Source organism: Anticarsia gemmatalis, chromosome 12 (assembly GCF_050436995.1).
Source record: "Anticarsia gemmatalis isolate Benzon Research Colony breed Stoneville strain chromosome 12, ilAntGemm2 primary, whole genome shotgun sequence".
Lineage (NCBI taxonomy): Eukaryota > Metazoa > Arthropoda > Insecta > Lepidoptera > Erebidae > Anticarsia > Anticarsia gemmatalis.
Genome location: NC_134756.1, coordinates 5,442,415 through 5,465,959, shown reverse-complemented (window position 1 = coordinate 5,465,959; position 23,545 = coordinate 5,442,415). Strand labels below are relative to the sequence as shown.

At 33.0% G+C, this 23,545-nt stretch overlaps 7 protein-coding genes and 1 pseudogene across 9 annotated transcripts; 7 read left to right on the top strand and 1 right to left on the bottom strand.

The window, feature by feature from the left end:
• Positions 1–702: 702 nt before the first annotated feature.
• LOC142977284 (general odorant-binding protein 72-like) lies at positions 703–2,327 on the bottom strand. The gene is made up of 5 exons (XM_076121088.1): positions 2,220–2,327; positions 2,040–2,115; positions 1,765–1,853; positions 1,523–1,634; positions 703–846 (listed from the first exon to the last, which is right to left on the bottom strand). Exons 1-5 carry the CDS (start codon positions 2,271–2,273, stop codon positions 758–760), a joined length of 420 nt encoding a protein of 139 aa, XP_075977203.1. The 5' UTR covers positions 2,274–2,327; the 3' UTR covers positions 703–757.
• Positions 2,328–3,699: 1,372 nt separating this feature from the next.
• Positions 3,700–7,210, top strand: LOC142977282 (general odorant-binding protein 72-like). Of its 3 annotated transcripts, XM_076121086.1 has the most exons (6): positions 3,700–3,784; positions 4,036–4,111; positions 4,387–4,475; positions 4,688–4,799; positions 5,493–5,544; positions 6,215–6,248. In XM_076121086.1, exons 1-6 carry the CDS (start codon positions 3,710–3,712, stop codon positions 6,216–6,218), a joined length of 408 nt encoding a protein of 135 aa, XP_075977201.1. In that variant the 5' UTR covers positions 3,700–3,709; the 3' UTR covers positions 6,219–6,248. The 3 variants fall into 3 exon arrangements, with proteins under 3 accessions (XP_075977201.1, XP_075977199.1, XP_075977200.1); XM_076121084.1 differs by lacking the exon at positions 6,215–6,248 and having other exon boundaries at positions 5,493–5,619; XM_076121085.1 differs by lacking the exons at positions 3,700–3,784; positions 4,036–4,111; positions 4,387–4,475; positions 4,688–4,799; positions 5,493–5,544 and adding exons at positions 5,985–6,139; positions 6,394–6,482; positions 6,655–6,766; positions 7,075–7,210 and having other exon boundaries at positions 6,215–6,290.
• A 168-nt stretch (positions 7,211–7,378) lies between these two features.
• On the top strand, positions 7,379–9,003 carry LOC142977283 (general odorant-binding protein 72-like). The gene is made up of 5 exons (XM_076121087.1): positions 7,379–7,678; positions 7,759–7,834; positions 8,172–8,260; positions 8,408–8,519; positions 8,608–9,003. Exons 1-5 carry the CDS (start codon positions 7,613–7,615, stop codon positions 8,694–8,696), a joined length of 432 nt encoding a protein of 143 aa, XP_075977202.1. The 5' UTR covers positions 7,379–7,612; the 3' UTR covers positions 8,697–9,003.
• Positions 9,004–9,084: 81 nt separating this feature from the next.
• On the top strand, positions 9,085–12,739 carry LOC142977383 (uncharacterized). Its single transcript, XM_076121260.1, has 10 exons — positions 9,085–9,268; positions 9,555–9,630; positions 9,704–9,792; positions 10,042–10,153; positions 10,553–10,638; positions 11,194–11,274; positions 11,434–11,509; positions 11,728–11,816; positions 11,993–12,104; positions 12,623–12,739. The coding sequence occupies exons 1-10, from the start codon at positions 9,206–9,208 to the stop codon at positions 12,709–12,711; spliced, it is 873 nt and encodes a 290-aa protein (XP_075977375.1). The 5' UTR covers positions 9,085–9,205; the 3' UTR covers positions 12,712–12,739.
• A 2,747-nt stretch (positions 12,740–15,486) lies between these two features.
• Positions 15,487–17,199, top strand: LOC142977273 (uncharacterized). The gene is made up of 5 exons (XM_076121073.1): positions 15,487–15,662; positions 15,778–15,951; positions 16,237–16,351; positions 16,617–16,702; positions 17,059–17,199. Exons 1-5 carry the CDS (start codon positions 15,594–15,596, stop codon positions 17,074–17,076), a joined length of 462 nt encoding a protein of 153 aa, XP_075977188.1. The 5' UTR covers positions 15,487–15,593; the 3' UTR covers positions 17,077–17,199.
• A 415-nt stretch (positions 17,200–17,614) lies between these two features.
• LOC142977275 (uncharacterized) lies at positions 17,615–18,967 on the top strand. Its single transcript, XM_076121075.1, has 5 exons — positions 17,615–17,738; positions 17,845–18,018; positions 18,138–18,252; positions 18,655–18,740; positions 18,871–18,967. Exons 1-5 carry the CDS (start codon positions 17,670–17,672, stop codon positions 18,886–18,888), a joined length of 462 nt encoding a protein of 153 aa, XP_075977190.1. The 5' UTR covers positions 17,615–17,669; the 3' UTR covers positions 18,889–18,967.
• A 936-nt stretch (positions 18,968–19,903) lies between these two features.
• On the top strand, positions 19,904–21,128 carry LOC142977382 (uncharacterized; annotated as a pseudogene).
• A 586-nt stretch (positions 21,129–21,714) lies between these two features.
• On the top strand, positions 21,715–23,533 carry LOC142977278 (uncharacterized). The gene is made up of 5 exons (XM_076121077.1): positions 21,715–21,836; positions 22,053–22,229; positions 22,508–22,622; positions 23,253–23,338; positions 23,439–23,533. Exons 1-5 carry the CDS (start codon positions 21,768–21,770, stop codon positions 23,445–23,447), a joined length of 456 nt encoding a protein of 151 aa, XP_075977192.1. The 5' UTR covers positions 21,715–21,767; the 3' UTR covers positions 23,448–23,533.
• Positions 23,534–23,545: the final 12 nt, after the last annotated feature.

Below are 23,545 nucleotides of genomic sequence, written 5' to 3'. Positions count from 1 at the left end.
TGCGACTCCACCAATAATCTTTTTGATTATTGTGTCTTTTATACCTCTCTCTAATGGAAATTCAGGTTTAGTAAGTTTTTTCTTTCAAGACTTACAACTATTACATTTGATGTGGCTCAGAGTTGTGCAAAATAAAACATAGTTTTAATTATTATAGAGTATCTCCTTGGAAACAGATTCTAACAACAAATCTAACTTTATAATCTCATCTATGTACTTAATAATTTTCAACACACGTTTATTCCGCGAACCATGTACCTGCTACCGCGCTATAAATAAGTGTCGGAAAAATTGCAAGCTAACCGGTGATTATCTTGGAAATTGACGGTATTCGTCCGTGTCAGGCGGAAACACGTAAACAACAACACGAACTACCAACTGGTTTTGCACGAAGATATGTTTTTTTTCTGTTTACTGTCATAGTTGGAGAGTTCCGCGAACCAATTAACATCTGCCGAGATTTATCTTTTGATTTAAATTAGTTACATAATAAGAGCGAATGAACTACTGTCTAGATGTTCCATGTACTTACATAGTTGTAATATGGCTTATGAGATTGCAGATTTAGTCGAACTCGATGTCGCATACCGGACCACGTAGGTCCTGTTTTCGGTCACCGGGTAGCAACAAATGATATTGAACTTTTCTTTAAGAAATACATTTAACTGACATAACTTTATTCGGTATAATAAAAGATAGGTAGAAGAAAACAGATACCTATTTATTTATCGAAACGAAAACAATACCTAATAATATTTTAAGGGAAATAAAAGATGCCCGGGTTATGCTCGTAAACGCACTTGGTTATGAAGAATGATGCATCGCACATGTCTTTGTAGGATTCCGCTGAAACAATAAAATAGCAAAATAAGATTTTTTTTTTGAGGATTGGTTGATATTAGATACATTACATTTAAATTATCTGGCTTAGGTAGGCTGAGAATCATTTCAAGTGATTTGGGCTCATTCCCCATATTTCAGGAGCGAAATTCTCTACAGTCGGCACTGAGAAGTACCGAGAGTTAGAAATTTAAAATGTACAGTCAAAATAGTTCTTACAGAGCCCTGTAGAGGCGCTCAACACTGACACAAACAATTTTCGTGTAAAATTTCTCTATAGCTAGCCAGTTCGGTAGTCGATAGTGGTAGAGAATCGAGCTCAGTTATGTTTTGCCGCAACACAACAAATAAACACCATTTCAATACATAGTCTGAATTACAGCGGCGCGTAAATTAAAAACAATGTCTTGACATGCCGTTCTGTACGTTTCATTGTTTTCAAGAAACCCGCTCATATAAAATGCCTACTATAAACTGCGGTAGTCCAGAGATAATATAAAATTAAATTGACTATATAATTTGATACAAAAACGGGAACCAAGATTTGTCACCAGAATTTCTGTTAATTTGCTCCCACAAAACATGAGAATAGAATTTATTAAATACAAACTTAACTCAATTATTCATTTTATTAGTGACTAGTACCTAGCAAGTATGTCAGTATGTTGTTTCGTTTACTTACGGACTTTCTTGCAGGCGGCCAGAGCTTCTTTAGCTGGTTCTTTGATTTCATCGGGTAACAATAGATCAGCTTGTTTTAAGGCGGCTTCATAATTAAATTTGTTATTTTTCATCTAAAACATAAGAGTAATAATTCCCTTAAGTCTCATATTATAAGTAGGTAGATCTTAATGGTTTCATATACCATGTTGCTAGACTCTAGTCATTAAAATCTACATAGTGCTAATGATCGGAAACTCTTACCGTGTTCGCCATTTTCATAATGCATGCTATATAGCATTTTACTTCTTTCTCCTCGATGAACACGCCATCCATGATTGGATCGATTTTGTCTGAGAAAGTTAATTCTTTGTTATAGTAGTCTAAGGTAAAGGTTTCTGTATCAGTGAAACATTCCTATCCGAAGACCTAGAAATCTTCTATAGTTATAAGTGCAAATCCTAAACGTTCTGTGTGACATACCAGCAAATTGACAACACTCTTTGAAACGATGTAATAATATAAGAAGGCAGTCTTACCATCAGCAACATTATTCTTCGGCTGACAAGTCTTTCTCATCATTTTTCCTGTATTTCTAATTTGCTTCATCGTCATCTAAAAGATTGAAATCAAAATTATTCTCTTGCTTTACTTTATTTTAATTTTCACAAACATACACTAAAGAATCTATTAAGTAATGTAAAATTTAATTAACTCACAGCGTGACAAGTGGCAACTAATACCAAAAACTTCAATATCGTACTCAGGAGCATATTTGACGAGTTCTTGTTGTGTTCTGATGAAGTGTCATGGCCTCTAATTTTCTGTAATCCTTGATCTTGACTGACAGCTATATATGATCACTAATTGGTTAATCATACTGTTATTCTTTTAACACCTAATATTCATGCTGGTATCCATAATTCATGGATAAAAAAGGGCATTTAGTTGAGGGTAAAAGCAGATTAAAACTGATTTATCGCATATTATTTTACTTACTAACAACATAACTTAAGATAACATTTCTGAATACAAACAAAAACGTATGATAGATAGATAACTTTGCTTGTATTCTAAATTTAATATATGTATGTTAGATACAGAGACCACCATTGACTAAAGATCATCATTTGTGGCGTAGTGTACGTGTAAGCTCGAGAAGAAACACTGAACTTTCAGATTCGTGTTCTATTGCATGGCCCAATACTATTACTTTAACTGATGAAACTGTTTTATTTTAACCATACCCAGTTTACTTTACTCTCTTTTTTGTCAACAGACTTGATAGTAATATCTACTTCTACATTGAATAACTACTTATTTTTCAAATTTAACGATATTATCCTATCGTTGCAAAAATGTTGGTGACACTATTGTCACCGTTGTGATCATTAGTTAGTAATGGTTGATTACTACTTACGCTTCTTTGTTGGCAGCCTATAATTTTATATTGACGTGTAATGCATTTTTTAAAGTACAAACCGGTACTCGTGAGAAATTTATAATTATTGCACCCCATTAAAAGTAATTTCTTTATTCCTAATTAATTTGAATGACTGGTTAGAATCGCATTTAGTTCTCTTCTGTTTACGAATTTATTATTGCAGGCAGAAGTTTTAATTACGATGATAATGACAAAAAAGATTGTTAAGATTTTTGAATTTGAATTAGGTAGTTTAGCCAGCGAAAGAATAATATACTAGCAACCGCTCGCGACTTCAGTTTCGCCGTTGTCATAACATTTTACTGTCCACTCCTATTAGTCTAAAAATCAACACAAAAATATTTTATCAATTCGAACCTGAACATAGCGCTTTAAGACTAGCAAACAATAATAAAAATAAACGAAATCCATGGATTTAAAATTATTTGTAAATGTAGACTGTTTTTAAGACTAAATGATTTAATCTTAAGATCATGAGAGGATAATAAACTTGTTGACAGAATATAAAAATGTGATGATAACATAATAATATGTGATCGAGATTCATACATTTCCGCGTAAGTTTTTCGTTCTTGTAATGTCAAGTACAAGGACATCATTATGCAAATGAAGCCACAATCTTTTCTTTCTGACGATTAAATAACAAGTTATTTATTTGTCTCGGCCTGTAATCAATCATTCAAATGTCTGGTAAGTAGGTAAACGCCTCCTTATAAATACTACTAAGTGATTTTTTTTCTATACATTGTCGAGGCGAACGCAATTATGAATACGCAAAAAGTGCAAAACGTTTGTTACATTATTTACTTTGTTTGTTGGTTTTTCGTCAATTCTGATGCGGTAAGATTTATTATCATAATTAGGCGCACATATATAAACGTAAACAAAAAATAAGTAGTTTTGAATTTTGAGTCACATGACAAGGCTAATCTTAAATCAGATTACGTAAGATTAAAGTCCAAAAAATACTTTTGTTTCAAGTTGAAATTGAAAGTTTAAACAAAACTGAAATTATTCTAATAAACGGACACATCTCTTCTAGGATTATTTCAGTTAATTTAAAATGTAAGTCTACTAATTCGTTTCTGCAGATGACGAGACAACAACTCAAGAATTCTGGAAAGCTCATGAAGAAATCTTGTATGCCAAAGAATGATGTAACAGAGGGTAAGTAAAATTATAATACAATTCAAGTTAATTGAGCCACTCGGTCGGTTAATTTCGAGGTTGCAAACTGTGTGAACTATTGGTTATTTGAATACCTACGAGGATTGGAAGCCGTGATAGCTTGTAGTGATAATCTTAATAACGGAAATACAATAGCTAAAGACATGCATCTAAAGAGTTTGTTGAAACCTTTGACTTACAATGGGATAGGAAAAAAGGATGATTAAATGTTAGTATTTTAGATAATTTTAAAAGTCTATGTTTTATATTTTCAGAGGATGTTGGGCAAATAGAGCAAGGAAAGTTCATAGAGACCCGCAACGTGATGTGTTACGTTGCTTGTGTTTATTCAATGACCCAAGTTGTAAGTAATTGTTGCTGTTTATAGTTAATAAAACTAGGAACTGACGAATGTAGCCATGTTCTAGTTAAATAATTGAAGTATGGATTTAATAAATGTGTAGAACTACTTTGTGCAATTGATACTTTGATCCTAATTTTTGTTTGAAAATATGATTTAATATTTAGTTCGGATATTACGTACGTGTTGTTGAGTTTATTCTAACTTATAATTAGGTAAAAAACAATAAGCTGAGTTACGACGCAGTCATCAAACAAGTAGACGTGATGTTTCCACCTGAAATGAGGGATGCTGTGAAGGCTGCTGCAGCTCATTGTAAAGATATCGGTGAGTACCTTGCTATAGCACATCAAACCTATCATAGAATAGGAAAAGGTTTGCAGTAGTCAGGCTTGGCTATTTAAACAACATCACATTTGCTCTTTAGGAACCGTTTTCTAATATGAAAAAAGTAGTTATATTTTCTACCCACACGAGTGGTTAAGTTACATTAGGAATACTGAAATAGTACTGTATGTTTTACGCGATGTTCACCTAAAATGCGATTTTTCATACGTTAGTTCGACCTAGACCACCAAATTATTGCAAAATTTTGTGAAGTACCGAAGGCCGTGGGTAAACGCATCCAGTTGAACAAATTGCCATACTTATGTGTACTTTGTGGTGGAATCACAGAATAATGGTTTATTTGATACTATCAACTCTTCAAAGTCACGGTTGTGTTGTATGATTCATTACATCGTGGAAAACATTTTGCCGTGAAGCCTGTTTACTTATGCTATTGTATACAGCTTGAACGATTTGCGATTAACTATCTTAACAGTACAGAAGCCTGTTTTTATTATAATAATGATAAATCCCTCCCTCTTGAAGGTTTTCTTAGATAAGTATTCTTGGTGGAAACTTTCAGAAAAGTCAACAGTTTGATCTGAAAATTTCGCTTCTTGCAGTATCACCCCTTTCTTATTCAGAGAGTAGGTACCTACTCTTGGTGTTATTATTTATTTTGTATTGTTTCAGCTAAGAAATACAAAGATATATGCGAGGTCTCCTACTGGACAGCAAAGTGCATGTATGATTACGATTCAGCTAATTTTGTTTTTCCTTAATTGGGTGCACAAAGAGTTCAATAAAAGTATATTGACATGCATTCTGCTTTTTTGTCATTCCCAAAAAAATGCTACTATCTGGTAGATACGATTTTATTTGGTATAAAATAAATGTAAATTAAATATATCTAGAGCTTTTGTAGACTAGTTGTAGCTATTTATTATCATCATTTAAATTGTAACGCACATACCTCGCTTTGCCTAAAATATTGTTAATAGACATTGTTTTTATCGTTATGTACTGCAGTAACGTCCTCTACTACAAATCTATGAAATTATTGGTGCTAACTGATGTTTTTCCTAAATACATGGTTATCTACCAAATAACTATATTACTGTTCAAACGTTTAGGCTACGTTTAATCAACCTGTGATTATTTTGTCAAAAATTAGCAGTCACTGTTAACTAAATATACGTTAGTATTATGGGTTCTGAATATAAATTGTAGGTTTTTTTGGGAATTCCTTTTAGTTTTGTACAGATTGAGTTGTGTGTTGAGTGTTAGAAGCAATGTTTAGGTTTTTATTAGTTTTGGCGTTTATAGGCTTTGCTCATGGGGTAAGTAGTACCTATTTCTTTAAAATACTTTTACTAAAAATGGCGTAGATTTTTATATATTTTGATGTATTGTAGATGACTCGAGCGCAAGTTAAAAAGACTATGACTATAATGAAGAATCAATGCATGCCGAAAAATTCGGTCACTGAAGGTAAGCTACATCACTCGACCATTTGATACAAAAAATTTGCTATCCCTTTTTCCTTGTTACTTGCCACGTAGTGTCAATAATTTTTTATTATTTTTATTTATAGAGCAAGTAGGGAGTATAGAACAAGGAGTATTCCCCGAAGACAAAAACGTCAAATGCTATGTTGCATGCGTTTACAAGAATCTTCAAGTGGTAAGCATTTATGTCTGTACATAAAAGTATCAGCCTAGCCCTTCTTCTAACTATGTTGAAGTCGGCTTCCAGTCTCTCCTGATGCAGCTAGATACCAGTATTTTATATCGAAGTACAAAATTTTAAAAGTTATATGATAGTGGTTATAGTAAATTTAATTGTTTCAATACAGATAAAGAACGACAGACTGGACCGGGCTGCTATATCAAAACAAGTTGATATGCTGTATCCGCAAGAACTAAGAGAGCCTACTAAGAAGGCAGTAGAGTCGTGTATACACGTTCGTAAGTATCTTTAATTTACAATCATGTTGTTATATACTGTTTTATTTTGTGACAACGTTGAGAGAAAGCATTTTATATTAATATTCAATCTTCATTTATTTTGCGAAGTTAATTTCTTAAGTTTATTGAATTTGTGTAACTTCAATTGGTTGTAACGGTCTGCATATGATAAACTTATAGTCTCTAATATAATAATTGTACAAAATCTACTACTCCTTTTGCAAAATTCTACATAGAATATATTTGCATAATGCATGTCATTTCCATGCCACAGTTCTTGTAATAGCATGTGGTTAACTTTATTTCAGAGGACAAATACAACGACATGTGTGAAGGAGTATTTGCTGCAGCCAAGTGCCTATACGAAACAAACCCACCATGCTTTATTTTCCCTTGATGTTAAAGTTACTTATTGTACGAAATAGCTGTAATTATCGTTTGCAAATAAAATTACTGTATACAAATACGTACTCGTTTTATTTTACGTAAGCAGACAATTATTCTTGTTAAAAACTGATACGAATCTTCCTGAAAGTTACTTTTTGTTAAGGTTTTTGTCATGAATCTAAAAAGGGTTTTACGAACTAACATGGACATCTCTAAACTCCTCATCTCAATTACGAAACTTTGAAAACTACAATTTATTTTGATATTCTAATTTATCCTTTTCAATCAAAGTATACGTTTGTTTGCTTATTTAATTGCTTAACACTGTGGTGTCTTACTTAATTGACAGTGTTATATTTGACAAGTGCCACTTTAACTAACAATTAGACATTCATACGAATTTAAAAACAACTTTGCACCACTTTGTAATCATTTGTGTATCAGAAAATTGTGACCAAAATGCAGTATTCAAATCTTGTTACTTTTGTATTTTTCTGTTTGATAAACATATCTTACGTCACTTCGGTAAGTAAAGTTCATAATTACTGTAATTTGGTAACTTAAAAAAATTTTAGACGTTTTAACTAGTAAAAACATGTTTTCAGATGACGCGGCAACAATTGAAAGGTTCTGGCAAATTGCTGAAGAAATCTTGTATGCCAAAGAACGATGTCACTGAAGGTGAACTTTAAAATACTTATTATTTTTCGTCACGGAATAGTTTAGCATCGGATTGCAATGTATTAGTGATTCGGTTGTTAGTAACCCAAAGTTTGTACTACTACGGAAAACTTGTCTGGAGAGCTGATAAAACATTTCAGAGTTATTTTTGTGACCATAGCCGCTGCATTTTAAAACTGTATTACCCGATAAACAAAACAAATTAAATTTTGTCACGATTTTGACAACTAAAAATATCAAACTAGGATCGGTTATACGCACTGTTTAAGTGACAAGCTTATGCGAATGAATGATAAAGTAAATAAAATTTCGTATGATAGCATTGTTATTTTTGCAGATCAAGTTGGCGATATAGACAAAGGAAAGTTTATTGAAGATAGAAATGTTATGTGCTATATCGCTTGCGTCTACAGTTTGAGTCAGGCAGTAAGTTAACTTACATCTTTAGTAGTATTTCATTGATATTATGTGACACTTTCGCTACCCACAAACCTACTAAGTAGGTTTTCTGAACTCACTCGGTGAGTTGCTGGCAACCTACATATGTGTTATTGGTTGTCTTTTATATTTTAGGTTAAGAACAACAAAATACTGCACGATGCTATGTTGAAACAAGTGGACATGATGTTCCCTGCTGAAATGAAAGAGCCGGTTAAAGCGGCCATTGAAAGCTGCAGAGGTGTTGGTAAGTACTAAGGTAATCATTTTTTGGGAAGTTTTGTTTTTATTTTGAGAACATAACTTGTGGTATAATGTTTGTTATTGTCTTACAGCCAAAACCTACAAAGACATCTGTGAAGCATCGTATTGGACTGCGAAGTGTATCTACGATTACGATCCAAGTAATTTTGTATTTGCTTGATAGAAATTAAGTAAAAAATCTCAATATGCATGGTGTGGCGAGATTACAAAAATCTCATTTGGGAACCTAAATAAAAAATGTTAAAAACACAATTTGTTTTTTTATGAGTGCGCCGAGCAGATCCCTTAATCAAAGTCCTTATGTATAAATTTTAATTGTAGCCAGAGAACGTCAAAAGTTTTAAGGCAATCCTATTTTAGCAATATGATATCGCTTTTTACCTAACACTGAGACCAACGCCCTAATCTGATTATAATAGTAGGGACTTATGGATACAAAAGTCGGGGTCCTCTTTGATTATCCAATTTGACATCTTGTTATAAGTACATAGGTCGCTTGATTGCAGTTTAACTACAGATTCGTGTGTTTGTCTAGCTAATAACTGGCTGGTTGTACTAAATACATAGTTGCGTTCTGTAATCAGGTAGTAACAACTTTGTATATATGGTTTCTACCCTGTAGGAAGCAGTTTCATTCAGTATAGACAATTATTAGATACAAGTTTCGTTATGGATCTTAGGGATTTGTATTGGGTGATTGTGTTGCTGTTTTCTGTTAATGGAATTGATGCGGTAAGTAAAATATTTGATTTATGTATTTTTTCGACTCTGTGCCGAGTCATGTCCTGAACACTTAAAAGTAAACGATCTCAAGTTTGTGATTACAATGATACTCTAAAATTTACATCATGTACAAGCACGAAGAACGTACATACAATAATTCCGATTATTTTCGATTGAGAATGTAAATATTCGGTATGTCTTTGGAAATCACATTAGTTTATCATTTTTGCCTTTGAAAGCATTGGTAATTTACTTAATAGTTTTTATTGGCTCCTTAATAAGTACACTCTTGCAGATGACAAGAGCCCAAATGAAAAATACAGGAAAATTAATGAGGAATAGTTGCATGAAGAAAATACAAGTCACTGATGGTAAGAAAGGCTATTAAAAGGATCATTATTATTCATATTGAGTGAGATTTTATAAGTGTATTGTTATTTACAGATCTCATTGGAGGATTAGAGCAAGGAAATTTTATAGAAGACAAGAAAGTTATGTGTTATATTGCTTGTGTATTTGAAATGACTGGTGTCGTAAGTGTCCATATTTTTGTACTTAAAGCGTTTAATAGTGCAACATATAACCGGCTATGTCAGGAAATAGTGTTAGTTAATTATTTCATGTAAGAACTAACAATAACCATTTGAATACTGTTATAAATACCAAACTACGACTGCTACATTTTGCTAAGGTTTTAGAGTCTCCAATCTTGATCATTAACGCTTTTTACGCGTGGATGTTACACCCTCATTATGAAATTAAATGCTATTCATGTATTATAGGTGAAGAACAACAAGATTAATTACGAAGCATCTATAAAGCAAATTGACATGATGTACCCGCCTGATATGAAGGAATCAGCAAAAGGGGCAGCGGTAAAGTGTAAAGATGTTCGTAAGTACTACATTTTTTTTTATTTAGCCTGATTTAGTGTCCCACTGCTGAGCAATCAATTCCCCAAATCCTTGCCTTCTCCTTTAAGTACTACATTATATGTATGTAATTTGCAATCGATCTCTTCTAATATTTCGTCGTATATCTTAATATCTTTTAGTGTTATGTGAGAAGACCGTATTTTAGATAACCATAGGTACCGTAAAAATCACATAATGCCTTATTTCATGTCATAACCAATACTCGGATAAGATTTTGTACAAAGAATTTCCACATAGCTTGTTCTTCAAAACTGTATGATACGAAACGAATCAAACATTCCAAATCAGGTTGAATTGCAGTCATTGATTGCCTTAGCTTTTTTTGAAAAACATATAACTGTGTATTATTTTGTTTCAGCAAAAAAATACAAGGACTTGTGCGAAGCATCATACTGGAGCGCTAAGTGCATGTACGAGTATGATCCGAAAAACTTCTTTTTTCCTTAATTGTTTAGATAATGTAATCGTATTATTAAAGGAAGTTCGGAGTAAAATTGTGTCATTTACTTGTGATGGAAGAAAAATTTCGAGCGAAATGAAAGGAAGTCTCCTTAAGCAGTTTTTCTTATTACTAATATTTTTTGTATAACCATCATCACAATAAATATATATAAATTATACAATTCTACATCTATCTACGGCTTTTATGAAACTAGTATTCGGAATATTTTAGCTTCTTTACTAGAATTTTTGAGTGAAGTGCATCTTGTGACATCCTTTATGAAGGCATGTGTGATGTAACACCTTACCATACTTCTCTTTCATATAAGAAAATTATAGGTTGGTTAGGTAATAAACAACCTCGTTAAGCTAAAAGGTCCGACTAATTGATAATGCAATAATTCTTTTAATTGCAACTCTGTTAATTTGTGTGTTTACTCAGTAAATCATACTGTCGTTTGCACTGATTAGTTAGTCTTGTCGTATAATCAATGTTTACAATAGTCTATATATGGGTTCAGCCCTTGAACAAACAGTTCTATTCTGTGACAGATATAGGTGAGTAATAGTGCCGGGATGATGGCAAAGGAACTGTGTTGGCTGATGCTAGCAGTGTTTTTTGCTGATGGGATTGAAGCAGTAAGTACTCGTACCAATATGTTTATTTTTATCGAAATTTTTATTGGAATTTAATAGTCAGTTGTCGATTTATTATTTTTCAAGACATAATTCCTATTACAATTTTTGTTTCTCTTTTTGACTTGTAATGATGATAAATGTAGTACTCTAATTTTGTAGATGACGAGAGCACAGTTAAAGAAAACTGGGAAATTGATAAAAACAACGTGCATGAAAAAGTTACAAGTCACAGAAGGTAAAGTCCCTTTTATATAAATCCTCTTTGTCTTCTTAAGTCCATAGTTATAGGATTCTATGGTATACTATACTATACTATTCTCGTATAGTATAGTATAGTATATAATAGTGTCATTTGACACTATTTAGGCGGGCAGAAAGTTCCATATATTCTATCCCACCGGGCGTAATGTGCTCCTGGCCCTATTTTGCTCTTAGAACATATTTGCTTTACAGATGAGGTTGGTAATATAGAAAAAGGCAAGTTCATAGAAGAAAGGAAGGTTATGTGTTACATGACATGCGTTCTTGAGATGTCAGGAGTCGTAAGTATGAAATTCGTACCTTTATGAAAATTGTTTACTTAATAGTATTAAAAGGCATTTAAACATTAGCATCATACATCTGATATTACTTCAGTAAATCATTTTTGTTAGTAAAAATATTAAATTTAAATATACTCTACTGCTAGGAACGCGAAGATAAAGCTGTTTTCTTTTAGGTCAAAAATAATAAAATAAATCACGAGGCATCAATCAAGCAGATTGACATGATGTACCCAGCTGAGCTGAAGGAGCCAGCAAAGGCCGCAGCAAACCATTGCAAGGATGTCCGTAAGTGTACCTAATTAATCCTTCTCCATTATGCAATTTATTGTTCTTGTATTTGTGATTATTGCGTATTTTAGAAGCCTGTTTTAGAATGTCGTTTTTAATGGCCAAGTGTGTGCACAATACACAGGTACACTCTCTGTTCCTTTACTCTCATAGTCTCGTGGGACGGCTAAACCGACACGACCAGAGAGAGGTCAGGCGCAGGACCGACGACTTTACGTGCTCTCCGAGGCACGGAGGACTAAGACCTCAAGATCCTAACTTCGGGCAATCACTGAGAATTTTTAAACATAAAAAATCTCAGAGAAGACCCGATCCAGGATTAGACCTGAGACCTCTTGCGCAGCAGTCGTATATACTACCGACAGCGCCACAGAGGCAGTTAACAGACATAATACGTATCAAAACCTGTAAATCAATATTCTATGAAATTCAGTTATGAATATATGCAAGCTTTCGACTAGTTATTTATTTTAGTAGTTATTTTTATTAAAGTGATGTACTTTTAATTGTCCCAGATAAGAAATATAAAGACATCTGTGAAGCTTCATACTGGACCACGAAATGTTTGTACGAATTTTCTCCGGACAATTTTGTATTTGTATAATCAATATTAAAATAAATTTTGTTACAAATATTATTTTATTTACTCTCCTATGTAATTTCGTTCGATCGTTATCTATAAAATGTTTTTTTCTCGAGTACAATGCAGAATTTAAGGAAACCTCAAAATATTGTTCAAATGAGCGAAAGCATCTGCTTATATGTGTAATACACAAGTGGTTTTCCTTGATCGTTTTACCAGTCAACTGTAAATCAAATGTAGAACACAGCAATTTATGTATTGTGATTAGATCGATTTATTAACGGTCAGTTGGGTTAAATCGTGATAAATTAATACAATAGGCGAAATATACATTATTCTAAGTAACATTTATAAATAAATCGAGCTCGTGGCTTAGTTTACAACAGCCGCGCGTATCGATCTCTGAGGTTAAGCAACGTTACCGAGGTTGATTCGTGGATGGGTGACCATCTTATACATATCGAGTTCCTCCGTGTTTCGGAAGGCACGTTAAATTGTGGGTCCCGGCTGTCATTTTCGAAGATCTTTGACAGTCGTTAACAGTCAGAAGCTTGAAAGTCTGACGACCAGTCTTACCGAAGGGTACCGTGTTAGCCCTGGTAACTGGGTTGTGGGGGTCAGATAGGCAGTCGCTCCATGTAAAACACTGGTATTTAGCTGCATCCTGTGAGACTGGAAGCCGACTCCAACATAGCTTGGAAAAAAGGCTAAGCTGATATATTTATAAATAAATACGCGCAAATAAATAAAACTCTCTAATAAAAAGTAATCTACAAGTGTAGCGACACACCTGCCCAAAGTTCGGCGTCGAACGTTTCGTTCGACAAACTCGCTGGGTTATTTACATCACCTATGATCCATCAGCCCAAATTAGGTTTACGTTTTAATCTTCTTTGCCGAACATTCAGCCTTGGTGGTTTGGCAGGTGTGCCGTTACACTAAGGGTATAATGGTACCTAGGACTTTTTAATCTAATATAGGTTATTTTATTTTTATTATTTAATTGCTGTCGTCGATTTTCTATACATAGATACGATTATATGAAAAGCGTATCATCTAATATTCTCAAACAAAACCGAAGCTTCTAGTAGTATAAAACAACTGCAATGTCACGTTTCCTAGGAATTATGCATTAAATGCTACATGCACATCCATCATGTAATTAAGTATCGTGTCTAGGCACTAATAGCTACTCAAATTGTACGTTACTCACTGCATATATAAGTGCAGTAATTTAATCTGGGAAGAAGGTTTTTGAAAAATTGGTTTGAGTTGATTTAAAAGCGAACTTAAAAGAGCATTTTTAGGCAATCATTTTCAAATAATTTCATTCCTTAATATCATTATGATTATTTTGTGCTCAAAAACATATCAATTAAGTACTTAGTAGTTTTAGATCTTATGCTGTACGACCGGAACGTGAAACGTTTATAATTGTTATTCAAATGCCATTTTTTTTCTTAAATAATATTTTTTGCGTCCATATTTTGCTAATTTTAAAACATAAGCTCACAAAAGACTCTAAAACTATGTTAACACCGCGAAACAAGTGCATTCAAAGTAAGCGACCTTAATAAACTCATATCTTATATATTATTGTTTTGCTACGTAACTAAACATAAGTTATTTTATTGTTCCCTTGAAGTTACGATAAAAACGTAAATTACTATGCATTTAAAGATAAAACTGAAGCAGAATAAACTTTGTCACAATATTACATTTTAATTGAAGGTTATAAAGAAAAACTGTATGACACGGTTAAATTATAACTATTATATTTTCAATTGACGTACCTACTCGTACTTCCGTCCTCTCGCGACTTTGTATGCACATGTGAATAGGGATTGTTTGTATAGATGCAAAAAATATTGGATGTGGAATTAAAATTGCATATTTTGTCATATCTTTCGGAGTCTTTGTAATCGATTCCACAGAAACATAATAAAAATCACAACATGTGTGTTTACTACTAATTTTTATTAAATATTACTAAATTTTAGAAACAAAATGCCCACCACCCTATGGTGATGACAAACATAGTACAAGTAGCCTTTTTCAAAAATTGCAATTATTGCTAGGTATTATACTGTTTTTTTTTTATCTATAACCAATCGGAAACTTTAAGTATTCTTTATTTACTGAGTGTTATTTCAATATTTAACGACCCTGTACGTACTCTCTAGCAAAATGGACGAAGTAGGTTAAACCACGAGTCCTAACGCGCCGTTTAGTTGAAAATCGATTAAGACTGACATCTTTAATTACAGACTACTGGATTAAACGCTTATACGCGTTTATATAAAATAATGGTGTCTGAGGCAGTTAAAGCGTATAAATGTAAATTATAGCAATAATAGCCTCGTTATTTTAATTGGTACTATCTTTACTTTGTTGGCGATGCTACGACCGACGACCATTAAAACAAAATAAGGATCTTTATAATTTTGAAGACTGCGCCATTAATCGTCCTGTTGTAATCAACACTAATAAGACCTCTAGGCAAGCAAGTAGGTAGTGACTCTCTTAGAATATTTGACTTTTCATTAGTAAAAAAGGTTGTAAAAAGGTCCTTACACTTTCTAACTGTTAGCGTTAGCTGATGAGACGATAGATAAATCAATAAAATAGTCCTAAAGGAGACTTATTTGCCTAAGAAATAAGGAGTGCTCAGTTTGGCAAAGCCACATCCATTTTCAGTTTTTGATTGCCCGTTTTTTGTTTTTCATTGTGACCAAGAATTACTCATAGACTTAAGTGCAAAATACAAGATTGTCACAATTATTTCTAAGAGTAAATTAACTACAGGCGTTTTATATAAATGTCGTCAAGTAAATCTTCAGTCATACAAATACAAGAAATTGAAGAACTAACATTAAGTTGTGGTGATCTGTATTGTTTTAAAAATGTTTGGTGTTAAGTTTTTGTGTTTTGCGGCTCTGATGGTCTGCCTGGGGAGTTCCGGAGTTTTCGCGGTAAGATACTTTTTAGTAATATGGAACAGCCACCTCAATTTATTAGTTTTAAGGAGTCTGGCGAATCCACCATCTATGACCAGAAATAAAATAACCAAATATATATTTATTTTAGAAAATAAGTAAAGAAGAAAAGCTCGCAATGAAGGACGCGATGAAACCGTTCTTCATGGAGTGTGTGGAAGAGTTCTCTATTTCCAAAGAAGATCTCGCTAAGATGATGGCGAAGAAGGACAAGGATGATGTCGACCCCTGTTTTATCGGCTGCCTCTTCAAGAAAAATGGATACGTGAGTTGTTATTAATTGTAGTTTGCTACAAAAACCATGATGACATCCAGCGATAGTATAAAGGTGGAAGAATCACCGAAGAATCATGTTTTTCACATTTTATCATTAAAAGAGGGCAATCACATTTTAACTTCTGAGCAGATTTGATATGCCTCTGTGCAAACTATAATATTAAAGTTATAATATAATAGTAAAAAAAAAGATTTTGAATTTTGCAATTAAAGCCCATGTCTTTACAGCCAGACACAGATTATGTCAATTGTAATTTAATGATACCATTTCTAGATTACCGAGCAAGGCACCTATGATCACGAGAAAGCAATGGAAGTCACGAAGCCTTTCATTAAGAGCGAAGATGATGTGGCTATCATCGAAAAAATTGGACAGGATTGTGTTAAGGGTTTGTAAACTTCTTTGTGGACTTATTTTTTCCAGTATCCAACAAACAGCATTTAATAAAATTTCTTTATGCAAACTTCCGGCCAGGAAGTTTGCTAAGGTTCCGGAACAGTACAGTTTTCCTTAAGAAAACCAAATGCAGTTATACCTTCCAATTTTCTTTCGTATAAGCAGCTTATTTTGCATTCAATCCATGTTCATATAAATTGTAACAAAACTCTTGTAAAGGATTATCTTGACTTATAATATTAATCTTATTGTTTTAGTGAACGACGAGGAAGTAAGCGATGGAGAAAAGGGATGTGAAAGAGCTAAGCTGCTTGTCACTTGTTTCAAGGAACACAAAAATGAAGTGAGTACTTTATAATATTTTTAAATGTAAATAGGTAGGTACGTGATATAAAATTATACATGCTACATCTACTAAATATACAAGTAGATGTACATAGCTTGTATAATATTTTGGCGACGAAGGAGGTATTTGTGGTTTTGTTAACATCACCAGTAAGCAGTAAAATATTGGTATCCAGCTGCATTCGGTGAGACTGGAGGCCGACTCCATCATAGTTGGAAGAAAGGCGAGGCTGATGATCATCTACTAAATATACAAGATGCAAACACAATTTTACGATAGGGTAATGTCATATCAAAATTTAAAAATCGTTCTTGCATAATTATTTTTTTACATTGATCCCTTGGTTGTTTCAGATGGACTTCGAAGAATAAAAAGCGTCATCGTACATCGTACATCGATGTATTATATTATTGATTAAGTACTTTGAGATCTACATATTTTTGTAATTTTGTTTGTGTTTATATTTTTTGAAGCAATAAATGAATCAATCATAATTTTTGTTATTTTTTTTGCTATATTGTTATGTATGCAGCTTTATGATTCTACTGGACAATTTGTTTTTAGAGAAAGTTATTCTACTGTTTTTAGATGAAAGTATGAATACTACTTAGTATTTTGTATATGTATAATACTAATTTATAAATTATTAAGACAAAAAGTGTATTGGCATGGTATCGTCTGAACTCCCAAATAATACCTTATAGTAGTACATTTTAACTCCACCCGGAAGGAACCAAATGTTTCACCGCATCCTATTAATTTTTTACATTTGATTGTTCTCGTTGTTTGACGTTTTGTATACGAAAATTACCCTTGGATTAAGGCGTTAAACATAAAATTGGCACAATTATCGCTCGCCGTAAATAAACCTGCGTTTTATATATAAATACAGCAGGATAGGCCTTTCTGGTCATACAAATATAAAAAATCGAAGCTGAAAAATATACTGAAATACTGCTGAAAAATGTTTGGTTTGAAGCTTTTTTATTTTGTTGCTTTGATGGTTTGTTTGGGAACTACAAATGTTCGAGCGGTGAGTTCAATAAAGTTAAATTAAATAGCAACACTTAATATTTATTTTGAAAACATAAAATAAAACAGATACTCAGAAGAATAATTTCTTAAATTTGGTGTTTTAGGCGTTAAGTATTGAAGACAGGATGGCTATGAAGGAAGCTGCGTATCCATTCATAGTGGAATGTATTGAAGAGATGGACATTTCTAAAGAAAAACTCGTAGAAATGTTGAAAAAGGGCAGTAACGCTGATTATGACCCATGCTTTGTCAGTTGCGTATTCAAAAAAGCAGGATTTGTAAGTGTTTTTATATATACAAATTTTTTCCTGCCTGTTATGTTTACAGTCGATAAATTCAGTATGTTATATATTCATCGACATATTGTAATTTAATTAACCGCTCAAAACATTTACAGTTCGACGACAAAGGCATGTACGACGTCGAGAATACTATGGCGTTCACTAAACGATTTGTTAAAGATGAAGAAAATCTGAACAAAATCGACAAGGTTCGCAGGGAATGTGCTAAAGGTATGTACACTTTTACCGTAGTTTTTAAGCAGATCTAAGTTTAATGTCAAAATGTCATGGAAGTTTTAATATAGTACGGTTATTAGTTTCTGTTTGCTATATCTAATATATAGAATTCTCGCGTCACAGTTTTCGTTGCCATACTCCTCCGAAACGGCTTGACCGATTCTCATGAAATTTTGTGAGCATATTGACTGGGTCTGAGAATCGGCCAACATCTATTTTTCACACACCTAAGTGACACTTTTTTTTTATATGCAAAACAACATTTGCCGGGTCAGCTAGTAGTTTATAAGCAGATCTAAGTTTAGTGTCAAAATGTTGTAGAAGTTTTAATATAGTACGGGTATTAGCTTCTTTAGTGCAGTAGTCAATATAATTATTTTTGTTGTTTGTTTTCAGTAAACGACGACGAAGTCAGTGACGGAGATAAGGGATGTGAAAGAGCGAAGATGCTGTTCGATTGCTTCCAGTCACATAAAAATGAAGTAAGTTTTATAAAATAGGATAAAAACGCATTGAATCATACATTTGAATTTTGAATTAATTGAATCGTTTGAAAGAAAATATGTGTTTTACGAGTGTAACATACTTTTTACCTACTTTGTTTTATTTCAGATCAACATTGACGAATAAAGAAGTTCGACGTTCTCCTTTAATGATACTTATAAAAACAACAGCTGTGTGTATTTTCTTTTAATGCAATAAATAAATCGATATACTAAATAATATTTTATTTTACTTACCATTAAGAATTGTTTAAGGACTCGAAATTAAAAAGAATAAATACCTTGTTCAGTTTTTTATTATTTTATGACGCAACTATAGTAAAATCAATAGGATAATACGCTTTGTGTGCAATTATAGTCAAAATAAATTGACAGAACATAAAGAGCGAAATGAACGAATTTCCAAAAGAACTACACACGAATACTATATTCGTATGTATTTTTTGCCTAAAACTCGAATGAGGAAGGAAGCAAAAGTTTCTGGTTCGCCAAATTCCTATTAATTTTCAGAGTTTGATTGCTGTGATTGTTTGAAACATTGTTGCAAAACGAAAATTAAGGTGTTAGATATAAAATTGACACAATTAACGCTCAAAGTAAATAAAGCTGCACATTATATATACAGAGCAGTAGAGATCTGTCTACTCAAATAAAGATACAAAATCAAAGAAGTATAACATACCATTGTCAACTGTGAAAATATATTGCTTAATAAAATTATTATTATGCTTGGTTTAAAGAGGTTGTGTTTTCTTGTGTTGATGGTCACTTTGAGGATCACAAATGTTCGTGCAGTAAGTATTAAAAAACAATAATTCATTCATTTATCGTATGGTCAGTGGTCAACCTTGTGTCAAAGTTGTTCAATCCGCCAGAAAGGTCTTTGACTTGGCTAAACGACTGTTATCTTTATTGATAGCAGCTGGGACTGAATTTAAACATGCTCTCCAAGGCACTGAGACCTCTTAGGCCGTATAGTATGACGGCGCCAAGGGCTGCTTAACCTACAAATTTTAATTGTTTAACGAACAGTGTGCGCAAATGTGACAAAAACCTTCGAATACCACAGATAATGTTTGAATTTATGTACATCTATCTGCGTACTGATATTTTAGGAGATAAGTATTGAAGAGAAGGACGCTATGGCGGCAGCTTCATATCCTTTTGTTATGGCGTGTATAGAAGATCTCGACATATCTAAGGAACAAGTTATTGAAGATTTAAAAAAAGCCAAAAAAAATGTTTTCGACCCTTGCTTTGTTAGTTGCGTGTTCAAAAATGCTGGATTTGTAAGTACTTTCCGAATTTGAAGTATTGATGTAGTGAAAAATTCAGATCTACTCTGTTTGATATTTTTAGTTATTTATTATAATTATTTAACTTATGTATTAGTTTATAGTAGGGACTATAGCCAAAATTACAGTACCTATATCTTAATGTATTTCTCTATTAATAAAACTACGTACCTTAAAGTAATTCGTTTATATTTTTTATCTTCAATTATATATTGGTGTCTACTACTAACTTTGGCTCTCATTTCTGGCTTAACATTTTTTTATTGGGATTGTATTTTCATGACACAGTTCGATGAAAAAGGCATATACGATGTCGAAAAAACTATGGAATACACCAAATGATTCGTAAATAATAAAGAAGACTTGGCCAAAATCGATCAAGTACGCAGGGAATGTGCTAAAGGTTTGTAAACTTATATTGCACAGTAAATTAATAGATTGGTGTTTTATATGAGAATTGACAACGATGTTATGAGATTTTTATTTTTCGACTACTGAGCTTTCCCTGTTATGGGTAAAAAATGGTGGATTTCTTCCCGGAATAAGAAAGGGTCTATAGTGAGAGTTGGAATGCCTTCCACTTCCTTCAGCATTTAAGTAGGTACAACTGTTACCTCGCGATGCTCTCCATAACCGTGAGAGCAGTGATAAATATTTCTCATACACAAGTTCTAGGGTACCATCGACAACTCGCGTGGAAAGAGAATTATTATACTAATCTTCTATCATTGTAACAATGTTTAATACATCATTATTTTATGCTTTCAGTCAATGACATGAAAGTCAGTGATGGAGACAAAGGATGTGAAAGAGCCAAGATGCTATTCGACTGTTTTCATGAACACAAACATATAGTAAGTTTTAATACTTTGTTACTCCTGATTCTCTGTTGAAAATGTTTCTCTTTTTGATACTCGTATGGTAGAAGATTCTAGTAACTTATCACTATATTACCTTTTATTTCAGATCAACATTGACGAATAATAAGTTGGATGTTCGACCTCGTGGATAAAAAGACGGCTGTTGTACTTTCTTCTTTCATGCAATAAATATATATATGGATATTCTGAAATATATTTTGATTTTTTGACCATTGAGTCGTAACCTAACCTAATATCTAATAATTCAAATTTGAGGAAAATTTTAAACTCTGCCAGGTGCAAAAAGGCTAACATTTTTCAGAATTTTGAACAAAAATGAACATGAACAATATTTCAAGATATTTCTTGTTTGTTTTGCGCTTGAGGCAATAATTAAAGCTGTCCAATTTTTTTAAAGCTGATGTTTCCTTTTCAATCATTTAAGAGGATACAAAAGTCTTTGATCGTATATTCGAAATAATCTAAAGGACTTCCAGACCTCTTACACGCATGGAATTTCTTGATGGTATTGTGAACATTGAACTTTATACTGCATCAAATCTATCCCTACCCGGAAAGAAGCCATAGTTTCAGTCATAGGTACTTACTCTACATCCCTGTTATTATTGTTCATTGTTTGATTGCTCTCATTGTTTGTTTTTTTCATAGTCAACGAAAATTACCCATGGATTAAGGTGTAAAACATAAAATTGTCTCAATTATCGGACGTTCATAGCAAATTAACGTGAATTTTATATAAATGTAGCGGTATGCTTTTGAAGCCATACCAATACTGAAAACCGAAGAACGAACATAAAATAAAATAGTAAAACATATTTAATATTTTAAAAATGTTTGGTTTAAATTTTTTGTTCTGGACCGCTGTGTTGACTTATTTTGGTCGTGTCAATGTGTATGCGGTGAGTACCAGTGTTAAGAAGTTTTAAGACCGTTTCTGAATAAGTATCAAAGCTATACGGAATTTTGTTAGCTATTTTCATACATTTGCTGTCTATCTATCAGCTACGCTAACAGGCACTTATCTGTAAACCCTAAAACTGGCCTTTGAAATGTGATATTTCTACCTACATGTAAAACTGTCGTACCTATATTTATGCAACATTTCATTTCTCTAGGCCATGTCTCAAGATGAAAAAGACTCGCTAAAGGATGAGGTCCACCCGTTTGTGCTGGAGTGTATCGAAGAGCTAGGCCTATCTAAAGAGGAACTTCTGGCAATGATAGACAAGGACGGCTCAGAGGCTGATTTAGATCCTTGCTTTTTAAGCTGCTTCTTGAAGAAAACTGAAATGGTGAGTCAAATAAAAAAATATACATTCACAAAACATCCCCAGTACTATGTCCCTGTTCTTATCTCTATACATAAGAAGATGCTTATGTTAAGAAAATAGGGATGTTTTATTTACACCAATTTGTTTCTAACGCCATTTTTTGAAAATGGATCAAGGTGAAGCTAAATCCTATTTTATTTGTATATTCACGGAATTCTTATCAATAGCATTTTATCAATAAACAAAGTTTTGGTAGCGATTTCTTCGTTTCTAATATGTTTTTACTTCATAATTTTTAGATGGACAGCAAAGGCATGTTTGATTCTGAAAAAGTTTTAGAACTCACCGAGCCGCATATCGAGAAACCTGAAGACTTGGAGAAGCTGAACAAACTTCGACACGAGTGCGAGAGAGGTTAGTGACTGTTATTTACCAACGTTATAATATTATATGATGATCCGCTCAGAAAAAGGAAGTAGAAGTTCCTTGCGTTTAGCTTGGCACGCCCCCACACACCCACGGGAGTGATTGTATTGTCGTCAGTGAGGACGGTATAATGTAATGACCTCGTTACGTCATCATGTAGTATCTGCAACTGCCATGCAGAAGTCTCGAACAAAAATTTCGATTAGGGACAAAAAGTAATTCTTAGTTTTTCTGTCAACAAATTGTTCGAGAGAGAGATTGTTCGGAGATAAGAATTTAAAGTCCTAGGTCTACTTGCTCCGAAGGGCACGCTCACGTCAGCGGTTGACCGTTCCTGTCTATAGCTGTCCCATCAGTGAGAGAGAAAGAATACATAGTGTTTCAGTGTGTATCCCTATATTGTATATAGTGCCCACACCTGGACACGACTTACAAATAAATTCAACCTTTTTCAAACTACGGCGACCAATATGTTGAATAAACGTTAAAAACTAGGTTCTCGTCTCTACTTAATAGGTAGGTACAATGTACATATACTTTTCAGTATAGGAAAAGAAAGTATACATTAGGAGGCCTATTGTGTATTTTTATTTATTACATTTCTTAAATTTTGTATAGTAAACGAGGCGGAAGTTTCTGACGGTGAAAAGGGATGTGAACGAGCCAAGTTACTCATGGAATGTTTCATGGAATTTAATAATGATGTAAGTATTTTCACAACATTAACATATTCGTTATTAAGTGCTGAACGCTGTATGTCCAAATTGAAACAATGTAATGATTTACTCTTAAATTCTGTTTCAGGTGCTGTAAGCAAGACTCTCATATACAAAAAAGCTCCTTCAAAACAAATGTTAAGTAACAGTTTTTTTTCTGACGCAATAAATGAATGAATATTATGATAATTTATT

Coding starts and splice junctions, on each gene's coding strand:
- LOC142977284 (XM_076121088.1), bottom strand. CDS start 2,273: ATGCTCCTGAGTACGATATTGAAGTTTTTGGTATTAGTTGCCACTTGT. Junction 1,635..1,764: donor TTATGAAAATGGCGAACACG/GTAAGAGTTTCC, acceptor CTTATGTTTTAG/ATGAAAAATAACAAATTTAA. Junction 847..1,522: donor GGCCGCCTGCAAGAAAGTCC/GTAAGTAAACGA, acceptor TTATTGTTTCAG/CGGAATCCTACAAAGACATG.
- LOC142977282 (XM_076121084.1), top strand. CDS start 3,710: ATGAATACGCAAAAAGTGCAAAACGTTTGTTACATTATTTACTTTGTT. Junction 3,785..4,035: donor TTTTCGTCAATTCTGATGCG/GTAAGATTTATT, acceptor TCGTTTCTGCAG/ATGACGAGACAACAACTCAA. Junction 4,800..5,492: donor AGCTCATTGTAAAGATATCG/GTGAGTACCTTG, acceptor GTATTGTTTCAG/CTAAGAAATACAAAGATATA.
- LOC142977283 (XM_076121087.1), top strand. CDS start 7,613: ATGCAGTATTCAAATCTTGTTACTTTTGTATTTTTCTGTTTGATAAAC. Junction 8,261..8,407: donor TCTACAGTTTGAGTCAGGCA/GTAAGTTAACTT, acceptor TTTATATTTTAG/GTTAAGAACAACAAAATACT. Junction 8,520..8,607: donor TGAAAGCTGCAGAGGTGTTG/GTAAGTACTAAG, acceptor ATTGTCTTACAG/CCAAAACCTACAAAGACATC.
- LOC142977383 (XM_076121260.1), top strand. CDS start 9,206: ATGGATCTTAGGGATTTGTATTGGGTGATTGTGTTGCTGTTTTCTGTT. Junction 11,275..11,433: donor TTGCTGATGGGATTGAAGCA/GTAAGTACTCGT, acceptor CTAATTTTGTAG/ATGACGAGAGCACAGTTAAA. Junction 12,105..12,622: donor AAACCATTGCAAGGATGTCC/GTAAGTGTACCT, acceptor TAATTGTCCCAG/ATAAGAAATATAAAGACATC.
- LOC142977273 (XM_076121073.1), top strand. CDS start 15,594: ATGTTTGGTGTTAAGTTTTTGTGTTTTGCGGCTCTGATGGTCTGCCTG. Junction 15,663..15,777: donor GGAGTTCCGGAGTTTTCGCG/GTAAGATACTTT, acceptor TATTTATTTTAG/AAAATAAGTAAAGAAGAAAA. Junction 15,952..16,236: donor TCTTCAAGAAAAATGGATAC/GTGAGTTGTTAT, acceptor TACCATTTCTAG/ATTACCGAGCAAGGCACCTA.
- LOC142977275 (XM_076121075.1), top strand. CDS start 17,670: ATGTTTGGTTTGAAGCTTTTTTATTTTGTTGCTTTGATGGTTTGTTTG. Junction 17,739..17,844: donor GAACTACAAATGTTCGAGCG/GTGAGTTCAATA, acceptor TTGGTGTTTTAG/GCGTTAAGTATTGAAGACAG. Junction 18,253..18,654: donor TCGCAGGGAATGTGCTAAAG/GTATGTACACTT, acceptor GTTTGTTTTCAG/TAAACGACGACGAAGTCAGT.
- LOC142977278 (XM_076121077.1), top strand. CDS start 21,768: ATGTTTGGTTTAAATTTTTTGTTCTGGACCGCTGTGTTGACTTATTTT. Junction 21,837..22,052: donor GTCGTGTCAATGTGTATGCG/GTGAGTACCAGT, acceptor TCATTTCTCTAG/GCCATGTCTCAAGATGAAAA. Junction 22,623..23,252: donor TCGACACGAGTGCGAGAGAG/GTTAGTGACTGT, acceptor AATTTTGTATAG/TAAACGAGGCGGAAGTTTCT.